The 17,387-nt window shown below is 41.4% G+C and overlaps 2 protein-coding genes across 2 annotated transcripts; both read left to right on the top strand.

Moving 5' to 3' along the window:
- The first annotated feature begins 8,783 nt into the window (after positions 1 to 8,783).
- LOC111193301 (uncharacterized) lies at positions 8,784 to 12,987 on the top strand. Its single transcript, XM_049465192.1, has 3 exons — positions 8,784 to 9,270; positions 9,379 to 12,917; positions 12,962 to 12,987. The coding sequence occupies exons 2-3, from the start codon at positions 9,620 to 9,622 to the stop codon at positions 12,985 to 12,987; spliced, it is 3,324 nt and encodes a 1,107-aa protein (XP_049321149.1). The 5' UTR covers positions 8,784 to 9,270; positions 9,379 to 9,619.
- Positions 12,960 to 16,711, top strand: LOC125802274 (uncharacterized). Its single transcript, XM_049479793.1, has 2 exons — positions 12,960 to 16,416; positions 16,525 to 16,711. Exon 1 carries the CDS (start codon positions 13,064 to 13,066, stop codon positions 15,815 to 15,817), a length of 2,754 nt encoding a protein of 917 aa, XP_049335750.1. The 5' UTR covers positions 12,960 to 13,063; the 3' UTR covers positions 15,818 to 16,416; positions 16,525 to 16,711.
- Positions 16,712 to 17,387: the final 676 nt, after the last annotated feature.

Below are 17,387 nucleotides of genomic sequence, written 5' to 3'. Positions count from 1 at the left end.
GTAGTCCGTCTGATAGTGATTTTTGAACACTGAGGACATAAATCACTTCTAAACATGATATTTAAAGAGATTATGTCATTGTTCATTTTCTCATTATTAATGAGACGAGGCTATTAATAATTTATTGCATCTGCAAGTGTGAGGCACATGTGCCAGGGTCTGCATACATGTGTTTAAATCAGTCACACACTGATCTACATATTCACACCATCATCTTGCACTGCCCTAGGGCAGCAGGGGGATCAGAGCTCAGCTGTCAATCAAATGCTACAGCTGAGAGCAGATTATTGAAATAGGAAAAAAAAAAACAGAACCAAAGCCTGAGTGCTCTTTCTTTCTTTTTTCTTTCTTTCTGTCTTTCTTTCTTTCTCTTTGTTTGTCTCTTAAACACACACAAACACGCATACACACCCACCCACACACACATGTGTCTCTCACAGTGACTTTATGTCAGTCTGTAACCTTGTCACATTTGGTGTAAATTAATTTAAAAGTATTCTGATAAGAGGCTAAATTGTTATATAAGGATGTGAGGTGTGGATTAATAAGAGTAATATAGCGATAAATTCATATTGGGATGTAAACGTTTTTGTACTCTCTTTAAGCATAAAAAGTTGGCATACAGTACATAATTAATATTAACTAGCAATGCAATATTTTCACCCCAAAACACTGGAGCTCTCGAATAATATACAACAAGGTGTAGCTTGTTTACAGTTATTGTGAGAAAAGGCCAGTGGACGCAAATTTCTCTTACACAAGAGCTCTATAAAGACTTGTTCAACCTTGTCTATTATAACTATTATCTACCAAGACATCCTTTAAACAGCACTCTGAAAATTAAATAATTAGTGCCTACAAAGTAAGAGAAGACTATAAGATGGTAGTGTCTTTTTTTCCAAACTGTTTCTTTAGTTTGTAATTGAATTAAGAATTGTCAGTCTATAGGAAATGAGAGAGATTCAGGAAATGTTTCAATAGAAATGAACATAGGATTGTTAAAACAACTATAGGAGGTGCAGTGTATCCGTAACAGAAAGATGTAGGCTTGTGTTACAGCCAGTGGCAGAGAATCATTCAGTTGGTGGAATTATAGAAATTAAATGTAATATATCACATCAAAGCAGAAGATAAAAAGAAGATGACTTCTTCAGTAGTATAATGATGCTAAAAATAGATCAAACATCACAATGGACTACTACCTCAGGCAGCAGAAGCTCAAAGTTTCACCATGGTCCTCAGAGTCACCCAGACACCACAAAAGAGCAGTGAATGAAAGAATGGCTCAAGAATCTGTCATACATAGAAGAGTCCTGATCTCCGGTCCTCCTGAAGTTGACGGTCTGGGGTTAGCTTCAAGCATACTCTGCTGCTGCTGCTCTGAAGCTAACCGCTACCAGGTCTGTGTGTACGTGATTGGTTAATTTTGGAATGTGTCTACTTATAGCACATCATTATATCTGCCTTACTTTCATAAAGCCTCACTGTCATAGGACTGGAGCTTTGTGTAGTGAGTCTCATGCTGGCCTGCACAGATACAAATCTTCTCAAAGAAATATAAACCGCCATCCCAAAAGTATGTTTGAATCCAAGCAAACATCCAAAGCTTCTGCCATCCTACAATTGTGTATGAAAACAAACTAGCAATAATGAGCCCCTCCCCCAAGTATAATTGGTCCTAAGTGCAATTATTTGTGTGAAGACACCCTAAAGCTAGTTTTGAGCACATTAAGCTCTCAAGTAGATGCTGACAGAAAACAGAGAACCCTAATTAAAAGATCATTAACAGGACTACTGCACAGAGAACTAAAAAGTTTTCATTTGACTTTATATTGTTGATTTAATGTAAGAATGTTGTATTTTTATTTTTCCATTTAGGCATAGTGTGAATCTGTGAATAATTATGTCAACACGTATAATGATTTAAATAGAAATGAGGCAAAATTCGTTGCTCAAATGCCAGACAATTATCCATGTAATAAGCAGCAGATAGTACATAGAGAATAAGTAAATACACTAATGAAAAGCTACACTATTGATTGACAATACAATTACCAACTGATAAATACTTAAGGCCCTGTTTTAGTATTCTATAGACAAGCCATTAACTGTGTACCACACAGCTGGATTTCAGTGTGTCTTTGGTATTGTGCGAATGCAAAAAATACACACTGAGTGGCTCGAAACGTGCAAAAGATATGTACCAGTTCTCTTAATTAATCATGGGTGTGTTTTGAGTGTAGCATGAAATAAACAAATCCGAGTGTCTCTTGCTATTCTGTGTCAGTCGGGTGCAGTCTGAATGTGGGGGATTGGTATTTTATCGGTGCAGCACTTCTGTGCTTCTCACCAGAGGAAACTGTCCAGCACGTTCAGGCTGTGAAGATGTGCGAACAGGTCATTTATTTAAACAGCAATGTTTTTTTTTTATTGTGTATTCTGTTTATTGTTGATGCAAAAGTTGGGTTTGTGCACTGCTGCGTGTTGTTATGTGTTTAAGACCAATGGGGGTGTACATTCGTTTACAGTGAGTGAAGCACCAGCACCTGATAGTTGACTGACTGTTGTCAGGGTTTAAATCAGTCAGTGGTGCATCTGTGTTTTCTGAAGCCAATATAGCAACACACCAGAAATTTACCTGAACACGCGTCACTTTCAGAACACCACGCCCATCAGCGTAGATTTATTCACAAGTGTTTTTGTTATTTAACTGACACAAGCAATGAGCATTTGTGATATGCCTGCTGTAGGGTTTAAGACAGAGCACTATGAGTATATACACTAATGACAAGCTAAAGTATTGATTAACAATACAGTTAATCAATTACCAACTGATAAATACTTGTTAAATGCTTATTTTGCTTCCAAGTGTTTGATTGTGGCCCTGAAATTTCACTGACTAGGAGCCAATATGCACACTCTGAGCTCCGCCCCTAAAGCAGATGCTGACAGAAGGAAAGAGCACAATCGTTCTACTCCCATCAGCTTTGATCTGCCTGTCCCTGCAGTCTCTCTACTCTAGCTTAGTGTGTCAATCATCATAATACCTGCTCGCCTCAGGACTTTACCAATGTGCTTAGTTGAATAGAGGAGGAAACCTATACAGCTACTGAGTTCTCTTTCTTTCTCTCTCTCTCTCTCTCTCTCTCTCTCTCTCTTATACACACACACACACACACACACACACACACACACATACAGGGCCTGTCTGTCCAAAAATTGATGGATATCATATCTTAGTATCAAGATAGAGTCTGCATGTTACATCCATAATTACTATACATAAACCATAGCCAGTGCTTTATCAAAAATCCTCTCACATTATATGATAGTGGATGTGCTGCGCAGCTCCAGGGTCCCAAGTTTGTGGGTTTAATCCCTGCTCAGGTCTCTGTCTGTGAGGAGTGTTCCAAAAAGTCCAGTAGCATTTCTGCACTGTGCCCAAGGATTCCAGTAGATTCTGCATTTACAGGACGCCTGACAAGGAAGAAGCAAATCTGGATGCATTATTGGAGTATATTATAATTTATAGTGTTGCATATTGCATATTTATACATCTGAAGAAATCACTTTCACTCTGAGTAGCACAGCCAAAGTCCTTATATAAAATGTACTAAGTAGTTATTGTGGCTACACACCCAGGCAATTATAGATCACAACATATGGTACATGACAGTCTATAATAAGATGCAGCCATCTTCCGGTTTATGGTTGCAGAGTAAAAATACTACCTGCTTATAGTCACATTACATTTTCAAACACACAAACAGAATGAAGAGTTTGTGGTGCCATAGGAAAGTATTTTGTAATCAATGCCCAGACTTTATATAATATAATGTATCTTGTGTAGCGAGTGTCTCATGCTCAGATAAACATGGTGAGCAACAACCAAAGCTTATGAATAAGGCTGACCAAACAATCAAACAATAGAGTGTTAATTCTATTTATTTCAGAACAGTACATACATAAGAATAAAAAATCTAAGATCATTCTACATTAATGCAGATATAGAGAGAGTTGAAAATCTCTCACCAAGAGGTACACTATCCAAAAACAGTCTCTGAGAACCTTTGTATAGGGCAGTTGGGGAAGAACGTTAACACCTATTTGTACCAAGACCCAGTGTCTGATCAGATAACACCTGTACTCCTATCTCACTGTGGCATAACTGCATGAGTTTTGCAGTCCAGGGTCCATTAATGCTTTGTTGTCAATGAGTCGGCACTTGTCTACTAGTGTCTTCAATCTCTCAAACTTTAGATTTTAGTATTTTTTATGGACGCTCTCTTTACTTCCAACTCCAAAATTCCAACACTGTTTTGACAGACATTATGAACCCAAAGGAAATCATTTTGTTTGATTTCATGTTTGACCCATGCTTGACCTTTTTTATAATTTATTGTTGTTTTATCTTTAATTATGTATTATATTGCATTTTTATGTTCTGTTTCCCTAGATGCAGTGCCGCCTGGTTGCCAGCTTTGGCATACACTGCTGTGCTGCTCAAACTGGCTTTGTATGTGGCTGGGATGCACTGCACACTAAGTCTAAGTGTTCTAATTTATTAACATGGGTGCAAAAGAACAATACATGGAATACCTGCAATTTTGCTAAATACTTTTCTTTTTAAATACTAACGTGACGTGTAAGGCAAAGAGTGGGGATGGATCCTTATGTTTTTTTCTCATCAATTATCTGTGAACTCTCTATTTCTTTCCTGCCTTTCTTCTTTCTGTTTTTATCTAAGCAGTGTGACTGGCTTGCTACATTCTAAATGGCCTGGTTTCATCTACACACACACACACACATAATGACTCCTGTGCATATATAGACAGAGTGGGGAAGGTGAGGCTCTGCTCTCATTAACATTTTTCCCTCGTTACTGAACGGTGTGATTAATCACTGAGGAGTGCGCTCCATATCTACACAATCTATACTGCACCACAGCACAGAGAGGACACAATGCGCATGGCTAGTGTGTGTGTGTGTGTGTGTGTGTGTGTGTGTGTGTGTGTGTGTGTGTGTTTGGTTGAAACCAGGTCAATAGAACTGTTTTAGATTTCTCCAGCCTCCTGTCTGAGAACACTTTCACAGACAACAGTAGAACTTATCCAACTTCTGGCCCTTGAGTCTTTACACTGGAGGTGATAAAATCCAGGGTTTACACTCTGTACAACACAAATACAGTGCCATGCAAGTTTATAGTCACATCTGTTTACAGAATCTTTCACTATTTCTGTTTATAAATAATGATTCATCTACAGATTCTCTGTTTGTTTTAGCAAGTTTGGTGGGAAAATCATCAAATTTGTAAATCTCACATTACTACTGAGTGAGAGGTGGAGCCTAATCAAATGTGTTCTTTATTCACACTCTGTAATAAAAGGAAACACTTACTCATTAGCAACAATCATATTTTCATTCAATCCTATGCTTTTCCCAATAGGAATTTGCTTTCACGCCCTTGACCCTTTCACCTCTCTACACCAGTCAACTTCCCCAGGTGCTCTTTTTCTTAATGATTACCCAACAACCACATGTCCCCACTGAACTCAGCCCAACACGAGGGGAAGGAAAAAAGAAGAGAGACATAAATGGAATGGGAGACAAGATTGAAGGAAACAGAGCAATAGTGAGAGGGCAAAAGGAAGAGAGGGGTTTAGAGGACGAAGAAGAAAAGAGATTAAGGTATGAGAATGAGTAAGATAAATAGTTAGATGCAAAAGAGGAAAAAGAGAGGAAGGTGCAAAGAGATATGAGAAGAGAAAAGAGAGATGAAGAAAAAAAACATTTTGTGAAAAAGAAAGAATAATTGAGCTAAACACTAAAGAAGAAAGACAGAGAGAAAGATTGAGAGACATTAGTAGAGAAAGACTTTGGGACCTACTTACAGAAGAGACCTAAATTTAGCCCCATCTGACCAACACTGACATAGACTCCTCTTTCCCACTGAGATTACACACTGGTGTGTCCCAGTTTAGAACTGGGTCTCCGCTCCTGAAAACCGTATCTCAGATAGACGTCCTTGATATGGAAGACTGAAAGTCTAAGGCTGTGATCGTTATACAGCTCTATAATATAAAATATCTGTGCTACTGAACCCACTGCATTTAACTGCATTAAAAACAACCGTACCACCATTAGGTTTTTAATGTTTTAATTTTCAGTGGAATCTAACGTAATATAGGACCTCACAAGACCTCACATTCGATTGGATATCAGAAAAAGATGCAGAATATCATTAAAACAACACTTGTTGCTGTGTAGCAGCACAGTCTATATTAATATAAATGATCTTTCCTAAATAAGAATTGAGGTGTGTTCAGGTATATTTATGGAGTATTGCTATCTTGGCAACGGAAAACACAGGTGCACCACTGATTGAACACAAACTAGGCAGATGTCAACAGAAAGCAATCTATTGCTACCTTGGCAGTGAATTGGACAGGCAAAGGTGAACACGCAGCACAAACCCATAGTGTGTGCCTATTGGCAACTATGCAAACTTTTACAGCAACAATTAACATAATAAAAAATAAAACAACATTATTTTACATGAAAACAAAATATAGGTCATTGTCAGATCTTTGATGGATTCCTGCTGTTTCTGGTAATGAGTTCCACCATGTGAAAGTATTGGTCAGTTTCCTCTGCTGAGAAGTGTGGGGTCCAGGTATCTGCGCCATGAAAATAGCAATCTACAAGCAAAGTTAGACCACAGCTGACTCTGACTTGACAAGGGACAGGCTGATTTGTTAACTTAACATTACACACAAATCACAACCATGATTAATTAAGAGAATTTGTTTATTAGTTTACGCGTTTCGAGTCGCGCAAAGACACCAAATCAGGCTGCGTGTTGAACGGTTGACAACTCGCTTATGCCATAACAAAAGTTGGCCATTTCCGTTTTTGTTATTTTAAATCTGTAAAACATGTTGATCACATGCTTTGGTATGTATCTGTACCAAAAATAGGTCACATATATGTATCTGTTGTCACACAGGATAGTTCACGTGATCAGCCTAACTGACCATTTACCTTTATCTCTGCATGTGCACACAGACACACATGCATCTTTTACAATAATATTGTAGATTTGCATTTAAAGCCTACATATTATAATTCACCTTTGTGATGTCAGCACTCATCAACATGCATGCATTAAAAGGCTTAGTTAATATGAACATGGCCATTGTGAAATATATGCATTATTTGCAAACACATGGTCGTAATGGAAGACTAGCAGAGAGGATAGTAAAATTTTAGAAGAAGGCCCCAAACTTGTGTGTGACAGATTTAGAAGCGGGTAGTGACAGGCGTGTGTGTGTCTCTGGGCAATCGATGTGACACTGGGCACAGGAGGGGTCGGGAGATGATTTTGACACCGAGTGCCCTTTGACCTTAGACGTCTGAATCCAAAGCATCCCGAAACAAAGGCGAGTTTTTGGCCCAGAGCTTTTTCTCTTTTCTATTCTCTTCTCCTCTCTTACACACTGCAGTGCCACACGGCAACAAAGGCTGACAGGAGGATCAAAGGCGATGATGTGACCTTGGCATGTCAGTGTGTGTATGTGTGTGTATGTGTGTGTGTGTGTGTGTGTGTGTGCTTACAGAGATAAAGGTGTGGTAAATTGTCAGATAGGTTAGCCATGTGAACTATCCTGTGTGACAACGGATACCAAAGCATGTGACCTCCATATACAAACACACTGTTGTGTGCTGAGATGTGTGTTTTACAACCCCCAAATTCAAAAAAGCTGTAATATATATATATATATATATATATATATATATATTTTTTTTTTTTTTTTTTGGCATGTTTTTCACTTTTAAATGTTTTAGATCATCAAACTAATTTAAAATTAGTCAGAGACAACACACATAAACCCCTAAACCTAATGACTTTGGGCCACTGTTAGCAGCAACAACTGCAATCAAGCGTTCAGTCTCTGTCTTATGGTGGAGTCATGCACGGTGACTTTAACAGAGGCAAGTGAGGCCTGCAGTTCTTTGGATGGGGTCTTTTGTGACCTCTTGGATGAGTAGTCGCTGCAATCTTGGGGTCATTTTGGTCAGCCGACCACTCCTTACACATAAATAGCACCCAAAATTCACCATAAAATTCTATGCTTTATGTTAAAAAAATAAAATTGCCATTTATTTATTTTGGAGGCTATCTAGAGACATCTAGTAGAAATTCCACATAACAGCAGCATGGTAAAGAAATTGGTTTAAAAAGTTTCCGAATTGTTTATTTTTTAAGTCTTCAAACAGTGTATGGCATGTTTGCCCTTGTGGCTTTGGGTCAATCAATCTTATCTATTGAATGTACAAGGTATGATAATGTTACTCAGCAAGGCTTCAAAGGAGCAGAACATACAAGACATTTCAAGAATCTTAGAGAACTAGAAAATGTTTTTGCAAAGAATAACGAGCTGAAATTCATCAAACAAAAACTGAAGGACTACAAAGAGCATTAAAGAGCTGTAATACTTGCCAGAGGGGTGTAACTAACTACTGAACATGCAGCATGCATGCCCAACCTTTTGCTTTGGGACCTTTTCCATTTTAGCTTTATTAAAACAATAAATACATGTGTCATCTTAATTGTTACAAGTAACATTATAATGATGGAAACCTCTTCTAAAAAAATGCTGTCATCTATTTTAAGTTGTTCCTGTTGCTGACACCTAGGTGCAGACCCAGCTAACAGAGAAGGTTGTATGTTTAGCAATGTTTTGAAAAGGATCCAGGAAGGTTTGCCTGTAATGTTACTGTCAAGTCAAAATGTAAATAAATAAATAAATAATGGAAAAAGAGAGAGGGCGGAGCTAAGTGTGAGTGAAAGTGAAACTTAGCAGTGTACCGAGAGCCAGTGTCTGTAACTAAATATGTTCTGTTTAGTTAAAAATTAAGTTGATGTTCGGCAAATGGGATGCCTTCTTTTAAACATGTGACTGAAACGCGCTGCTGCTCGCGCTGCGGACTCGCGGTGCTCTCGCGAGGGATCGCGCTGAAATCGCGCTAAAATCGCGCTGGACAGAAAAAAAGGCGAGCAGGCTGAGTTTTCCCCGCGGTGAAAAACGGGTCCGTCTAAGACGTGCACCAGAGGCAAACGACTCTTAACCTCCATTCTGAGGTAGTTTAAGACACCAGTGCAGGATTGGAGAAGGAGACTGTTGCACAGGCGTCCACACGGAGGAGAGAGGAGAAGCTGAGTTGTGCAGAGAGGTGTTTCAGCTCGTGTTTGACTGCAGAGAGGCACTGGTAGGATCTAACGTGCCACCTAGCACATGTAGAAGTTTAAGTATTGATATAATTTGCAATTGTTAGTGAAATAGTAAATTTATTGTGTGTATTTTGTGTGTATTTTAGGTTATCAACCTGTTAACTAAATCCTGGAAATAATAAAAATCCCTAAGAGGAGGCAAAGTTTCATCTGTTGTGGGGAAATTTACTAAAATATCCAGAGTTTGGGAGTGGATACAAGCGCCCTAATTGTAGTCACAACACAGGCTTTTTCAAGTTAAGCCAAGAACTGAAACGAACCTGAGATAACTTGACAGTTGATAACCACCAAAGTGGGGTCCTTAGTATCAAACAACCTGGAAGAAAAATGGCAGAGGAACTCTTTGGTAAAACAGTGGATGAGCTAAAAAGATGGAGGACTGTTGCAAAAAGTGCCCTGACCAAGCAGGCTAATTTTCTCAGTAGAGGTGGCCATAACTTGACTGAATCAGAGCTCAGGGAAGAGTTTAAGAAGCTTGATGATGCAGCAAGAAAAGTCTGGGAAACCAATGATGACTACAGGGCTGGTCTACTAGCTGAGAAAGAGGCTAAAGCTGAGTTTGGTGAGCAGGTGACACTTGAGGAGCAGATAGAGAATGATATTGAAAACACAGTCCAAGAATGTAAATCAAGATTGGATGAAGGAAGGAAGATTGTTCAGACTTATCTTTGGTCTAAATATGGGGAGGCTCAGCTGCTGACTGCTATTCAGGAAGCTGAAAAAGCTTGTGATGATGCAACTGCTATCCCCGCAAATGGTACCAATTGTGATGGCTATGACGTGCAGCTGGATATTGTGGACAAGTTGATTATTGAGGCAACTAAAGCACTGTCAAACTGGGAGCAGTGGATTCCCGAAGCAGATAAAGTTAGTCTTGGGAACAGTGTAAAGTCGTTTAAAGTAATTGGCAACAGGCTCCAAGCAAGAAGAGTTGAGTTTGTTACAGCACGGAGAATTGCAGAGGAAGAAAAGGCTGCTACTGTACTTCGAGCATCAGTTATGCCTGCCATGCCAGTTATCAAACTAAAACCCACCAGTCTACCTAGGTTCTATGGCAACAGAAGGGATTTTCATCATTGGAAGAAAGACTGGGAAAGCCTGCAAAAGCAGGGAGAGCCAACTGGATCAGCAGAGGTTAAGAAAATTCAGCTCCTTGACAGTCTAGATGACAAAATCATCAGAGACCTTAGGCTTTCAACATACAACACAGCTGGTGACATACTCAGAGTGTTAGAAAACCGGTATGGAAACAAGTCCTCAATTGCAATGGAAATTGTAGAGAGCCTGGAGAAGATTCCAGCAGTGCAAGAAAGCCAGCCTAGGAAGGTGATAGACCTAATCCGCACAGTGGAAAAAGCCCTGGTAGACCTCACAGAGTTAGAGGACACCGGAGCCATTAAGAACCCCTTGGTAATCAAGTCCATAGAGAGCAAGCTGCCAGACTCTGTGAAAAAGGATTGGCTTATCTTCATGGTCAACCCCAGTAATGGTGTCAAGCCAGACAACCACTTTGACAACCTCCTGAAATTTCTAAAGACACAAGAAGAGGTCTTTGAGAGGCTTGAACAGCTTGGAGTCACAGAAAAACTAGAGAGACCAGATAAGCTAAACAGGAAATTGGAAAAGAAATATGCTTCTACAAAAAACACAAAAAAAGACGAGTCAGAAGATGGGTGCAGTATCTGTGGTGCAGATGGCCACAAGAATAAAGTCTACTTTTGCAAGAAATTCAGGAGACTTCGGCTCTCCGAAAAGAAGGATGCTGTTAAAAAACTGGGAGCATGCAGGAAGTGCCTTGGGTGTCACGAGACTGATGACGGCTGTAAAGACACCTTTCTGTGCAAGAATAAAGACTGCAGAAAGGGCAGCTGTTCAGACCACCACTTTTTCCTTTGCCCAAAAGCAGAAGAAAAAAGAGCCAAAGATGGAAATGGCACAAGGACTTGTGAAAGAAAAGTCAGGCTGACTGAAGAGCAAGAACGTTTCTTAGCTGAACTCCCTCCAGAAATGGCAGAAAAGTGCAAAAAGGCTTTTACCAATAAGACTAGCATGACAGACTGCAGTAATCAAATAGGACTTGTGAAGGAAAACGGACTTCAAGAACTCCCTGTCATTATGATGCTGCTGGAGGTTACAGCCAATGCAGGCCAGAGAATTGGAACTCTAATAGATCTTGCATCAGACACCAATTACATCACCCATGAGGCCGCTGATAGGCTAAGACTCAGAGGTGAAGAAGTCACATTAGTCGTGCATGGGGTTGGTGGAATGACCATGCAAGAGAGAACCAAGAGGTATCTTCTCAGAGTCCGGGTCAAAACTCCCAAAGGAACAGAGATTGCACATGAAATGATTTGCTATGGTTTGGATGAGATTGCCAAAGTACATCGAGGTGTCACTCCTATGCAACTGAAAAGGTTCTTCCCAGAGGCCGAGCTTGAAGAGCTAAAAAGACCTGAAGAGATTGAACTCCTTATCAGCCACCGGGAGGGCAAACTCGCACCACAAAGAGTGAAAATTGTGGGAGATCTTGTCTTATGGGAAAGCCCACTTGGAAAGATTGTGGGTGGAGCACACCCTGACCTCTTTGAGGAGATAGAGGTTGCAGCGCATGAATCCAAGACACATTTTGCCCGCTCTATGAGAACAGCTGCAGTCAAGTATGAAGAAAAAGTCATACAACCCAAGGAAGAAGTAATCTGGCTGTCACAAAAGGCTATGGCTACGACTGTAAGTACAGCTGTTGGAAGCCGAGAGTTCCTTGAATGGTGGCGGTGGGACAGTATTGGGGCAGCTTGTGAACCAAAGTGTGGAGGTTGTCGCTGTGGAACCTGCCAACCAGGAGGGAAAGAGATGACCTTAGCAGAGGAAAGAGAACTCGAGGTAATCAAAGAAGGGCTCACATACATCAAAAAAGATGCTCACAGTAAGACACCCCATTGGGATGCAAAGTATCCATGGACTGAGGATCCAGCTTCTCTTCCCAACAACAGAAGAGGAGTGGAAGCAACTTTCCTGAGGACAGAAAGGCAACTCATTAAAACACCTGAGTGGAAGGCTGCCTACACAGCTCAAGTCCGTGACATGGTGGAGCGGGGAGCTGCGAAAAAACTCACAACTGAAATCAGCAGCTGGAAGGGACCAGTGTGGTATGTGAGTCACTTGGTTGCTCCAAACCCCCATTCAGTAACAACTCCAGTAAGGCTTGTATGGAATAGCAGCCAGAAGTTTGAAGGGTTAAGCATGAATGACCTTCTGCTCAAGGGGCCAGATGTCCTTAATCCAATCAGAGCAGTGTTACTAAGATTCCGGAATGGGGTACATGCAGCATTAGGTGACATCACAAAAATGTACAATTCGGTGTGGTTGGAAGAGCGTGAGATGCACCTTCACCGCTTTCTTTGGAGAGACAGTCCAGAAGAAGATTTAAGTGAGTATGCCATTACTAGAGTCAATATCGGAGACCGACCAGCAGGGTGCATTGCTCAGTTAGCTATGAGGGAGACAGCCAGACTGCCCGAATTCACTGACCTTAAAGAGGCGAGGAGAGTCCTTGAAGAGGACAGCTATGTAGACGACATTCTTACCTCTCATAACAGCAAAGATATTCTGGACAAGATAGTTGGTGAGGTTGAGGAGATTCTCAATACTGGTGGATTCTCTCTCAAGCCATGGGTTCGGTCAGGGCAAAGTGAGGAGACATCAGCTGCAGAGACCACTGGTGCAGAAAGATCAGCTAAGGGGAGCAATGCCTTGATACTTCCAAATCAAATGAAGGATGGGGAAAATAAAGCTCTAGGAGTTGGATACCTCGTGGAGGAGGACAAGCTTTATTTAATGACCTCAATTAACTTTTCAAAAAGGAAAAAGAAGATGAGGTTAGGTCGGGATCTCCATGAAGGTGAGGTGAGAGAAAACACTCCTAATCCCCTGACAAGAAGGGAATTATTAAGTCAAGTGGCTGGACTTTATGACCCAATCGGCCTTGTCACACCAGCCAAACAAAAAGGTGCTGTTCTGGTGAGAAAGGCTTTCCAGGAGGTGGGATCACGAAATCTGACACGTGACACATGGGATAATCCACTTTCAGAGGGCCTTAGAGAGGATGCAGTGAAACTGTTTGTGGAATATGTGCAACTTGGCCAGATTACATTTCAGAGGAGTCTTACACCAGCTGGTTGGAAAGGAAAGCCATGGGGAGTCACATTCTCAGATGGGAGCGAAAGTGCTTACGGGGCTGTGGCATACCTAAGGTGGCAAACTGACCAAGGAATTGAGGTCAGACTGATTGAATCCAAAGCCAAACTGACACCACTGAATCAGAAGGGGGAGGCTGTTAAAGCGGAGATCTGCGGTGCAGTCTTTGCAACTCGACTTCGGAAGTATATTGAAAGGCACAGCCGAATGGAAGTAGAACGCTGGCTCCACCTAGTGGACAGTCGGACAGTGCTGGGAGCAATTCAACGGGACAGCTACGGATACCAAACCTTCTTTGCCAATAGGATTGGGGAAATTCAAAAGGACAGCTCAATCAGTGATTGGTGGTGGATTCCAGGAGACTTCAATATCGCTGACATCATCACCAGAGGAAGTTCTCCTGAAGACCTAAATGAACATTCTGTATGGCAAAGGGGACCAGAGTTCCTGAGAAGGCCTGAAGAAGAATGGCCAAAAAAGTCAGCAAAAGAGGTTGCGGTTGATGCCAGAGAGGATATCAGCAAGCTTCAGAGAAAATCATTCTCTGCTGCAATAACAAGAAGTCAAGCTAATAAACCACCAGAAAACATTGCAAGACAGGGAAATAGTTTGGAAGAGTACAACCAAAGCTCAAGCACTGAGAGAACAGTTAGAGGAAGAGCACCAGCTCCCTCGATGGTCAAGACACTTATAGACGTTACAAGGTTCAGTAACTTGCATAGATTGGTCTCTACTGTTGCCTGGGTTTGGCAAGCTGCCAAGAAATGGCTAAAGTTAAAAAATCAATCCGGTGAAAAGGCAAAGTGGGAGGTTACTCTTCAAAAGAAGGCGACTAAAAACTTGACAAAAGAACTAGTGCTGAACGTGAGGGAGCGTGAAGATGCTTTCCGGGATCTGGTTCTGTCTGCTCAAGAAAATGCAACATTTTCTGTCACTACCCTTAACAGGTTGGTGGTGTACAGAGAAGAGAGCTCTGGACTGCTACTGTGTGGAGGCAGAGTCCAAAACTTCAGTGAAGACAGAACAGCTGTACCAGTTCTACCACATAATGCATGGATATCCACATTACTGTGTTTGGAATCTCATAAAACAAACCATGAAGGAGTAGCAGGAACTCTCCTCAAAATGAGAAAGAAGGCTTGGGTGATAAAAGGCAGAAGACTTGCAAAGAGAATCGTAGATAGCTGTATTATCTGCAGAAAAGCCAGGGCCAGGAAGTGTCGGCAGATCATGGGTGACCTTCCACCTGAAAGATCAACACCATCCACCCCGTTTGAGTTCACCACTTTAGATCTCTTTGGCCCTTATGAGGTGAGGGATGAGGTGAAAAAGAGAGTAAAGCTCAAAGTGTGGGGAATCGTCTGGTGTTGCATGGCATCACGAGCCATACATGCTGATGTTGTCAGTGACCAGTCTTCTGAAGGTTTTCTGTTAGCCTACAAGAGATTTACAGCTTTGAGAGGGCACCCAAGAAAGCTTTGGTCAGATCCAGGGACAAATTTCACGGGAGCAAAGCCTGCACTTGGAGAGCTTTATTGCTACCTTGATCAGTTGAATAAAACTGAACTGGAGAGAGAGGCTGCTAAAAATGGAACAGAATGGCACTGGCACATCCATCCTGCAGATTCTCCTCATAGAAACGGAGCTGCTGAAGCAGCTGTGCAGATAATAAAGCGAGCTCTGCAAAACCTAGGAGGAGATGGTAGTTTGACATGGGGAGAATTCCAGACTTTCCTCTACATGGCAGCCAACTTGGCCAACGAAAGACCTATTGATGCCAGGATACAAAGTAGAGAAGACTCTGTTGAGTACATCAGCCCCAACTCACTACTGCTGGGACGAACCGGACCCAGAGGAGACCCAGGTGACTTTAGTTTTCAAGGGTACCCTTACAAAAGGCTAAAGGCTATTCAAGAGGAAGTGAACAGGTTCTGGAAGAAATGGTGCCAATTAGCTGGGCCGAACTTGTTTGTGAGGAACAAGTGGCATACAAAAGAGCGAAATGTGGCTGTTGGAGATTTGGTCTGGCTTGCTGACCAGAATGCTTTAAGGGGCCAGTACAAGTTAGCCAGGGTAGTCAGTGTAAATGCTGACAGTAAAGGCATTGTGAGAGATGTCAAGGTTAGAACAGTCCCAAGCTACCCAGTCTCAATGGCAAAACCAGCTAAGAAGGGATTCGCCAATAAAGGTGACAAGGCTACCAGACAACCCTCGACCAAGATCCCTGCCACAATCCTTCATAGGGATGTTAGGCGTCTGATTGTTCTACTTGCTGCAGAGGAGCAGGAGATGGGCATGTTGGAATCAGCATGTCTAATGAATGAATAACCGCCCTGAAGCATCACCACCATACAAGCGGACTGTGACTTTACCAGAGAAAGGCAACCATAGTGAGGTGACCTCCTTGGGTTGACACCAGGAGCTCAAGTGGGAGGTGTCAAGTCAAAATGTAAATAAATAAATAAATAATGGAAAAAGAGAGAGGGCGGAGCTAAGTGTGAGTGAAAGTGAAACTTAGCAGTGTACCGAGAGCCAGTGTCTGTAACTAAATATGTTCTGTTTAGTTAAAAATTAAGTTGATGTTCGGCAAATGGGATGCCTTCTTTTAAACATGTGACTGAAACGCGCTGCTGCTCGCGCTGCGGACTCGCGGTGCTCTCGCGAGGGATCGCGCTGAAATCGCGCTAAAATCGCGCTGGACAGAAAAAAAGGCGAGCAGGCTGAGTTTTCCCCGCGGTGAAAAACGGGTCCGTCTAAGACGTGCACCAGAGGCAAACGACTCTTAACCTCCATTCTGAGGTAGTTTAAGACACCAGTGCAGGATTGGAGAAGGAGACTGTTGCACAGGCGTCCACACGGAGGAGAGAGGAGAAGCTGAGTTGTGCAGAGAGGTGTTTCAGCTCGTGTTTGACTGCAGAGAGGCACTGGTAGGATCTAACGTGCCACCTAGCACATGTAGAAGTTTAAGTATTGATATAATTTGCAATTGTTAGTGAAATAGTAAATTTATTGTGTGTATTTTGTGTGTATTTTAGGTTATCAACCTGTTAACTAAATCCTGGAAATAATAAAAATCCCTAAGAGGAGGCAAAGTTTCATCTGTTGTGGGGAAATTTACTAAAATATCCAGAGTTTGGGAGTGGATACAAGCGCCCTAATTGTAGTCACAACACAGGCTTTTTCAAGTTAAGCCAAGAACTGAAACGAACCTGAGATAACTTGACAGTTACAGTAATAATGTTTCAGGAATTGTTCAGAAACTGTGTGACATAATAATGGTTTGCATCACAACATTATTAATATGTTTCTCACATAACATTCCCAGTTAAATGAATATTTTTGAAAACTATACAATTAACAATTAAATTAAATTCCCAACACAGTACAGAAGTGGCATTGTAGTAACATTACCAGAATGTTTAAAAACATGAAATAAAAATGTTAGAAGAACATCCAGAAAAACGTGACAGACTGAACGTTCTAAGAATGTTCTAAAAAAAAGTTCTACTAACCAGAAATTGTAAGCTGATGATACACATTGACATAAACTATTACATAGACTATTGGCACTGTGCATGATGTCAGGTTTGGAGCAATAAAACTCTGTTCTCTGCAATGATGGTTCTCTATTCAGTATTTTTGAATAAGTTGGGGAGTTTGGAATGAGCTGAGGTAATGATCATCTAACATCCTGATCTCACTAATGCTCTTCTTGCTCACAGCAATGTGTGTGTGTGTGTGTTCATCTGTGTGTGTGAGTGTCTGTTTTTGTGTTCCCTTCCCCATACTCAGGTCCACAGATTGAGGTTGAGAGAGTAGGTGTTGGATTACTGAAAAAAGCACTCTGTGAGCCGCCTGTGTTATCTGGGCCTAGCCACTGATTAGCAGAGGTCTTTGA

This window comes from Astyanax mexicanus, chromosome 1 (assembly GCF_023375975.1).
Source record: "Astyanax mexicanus isolate ESR-SI-001 chromosome 1, AstMex3_surface, whole genome shotgun sequence".
NCBI lineage: Eukaryota > Metazoa > Chordata > Actinopteri > Characiformes > Acestrorhamphidae > Astyanax > Astyanax mexicanus.
Note: the sequence above shows the minus strand (reverse complement) of the source record. Positions and strands in the feature narration are given on the sequence as shown.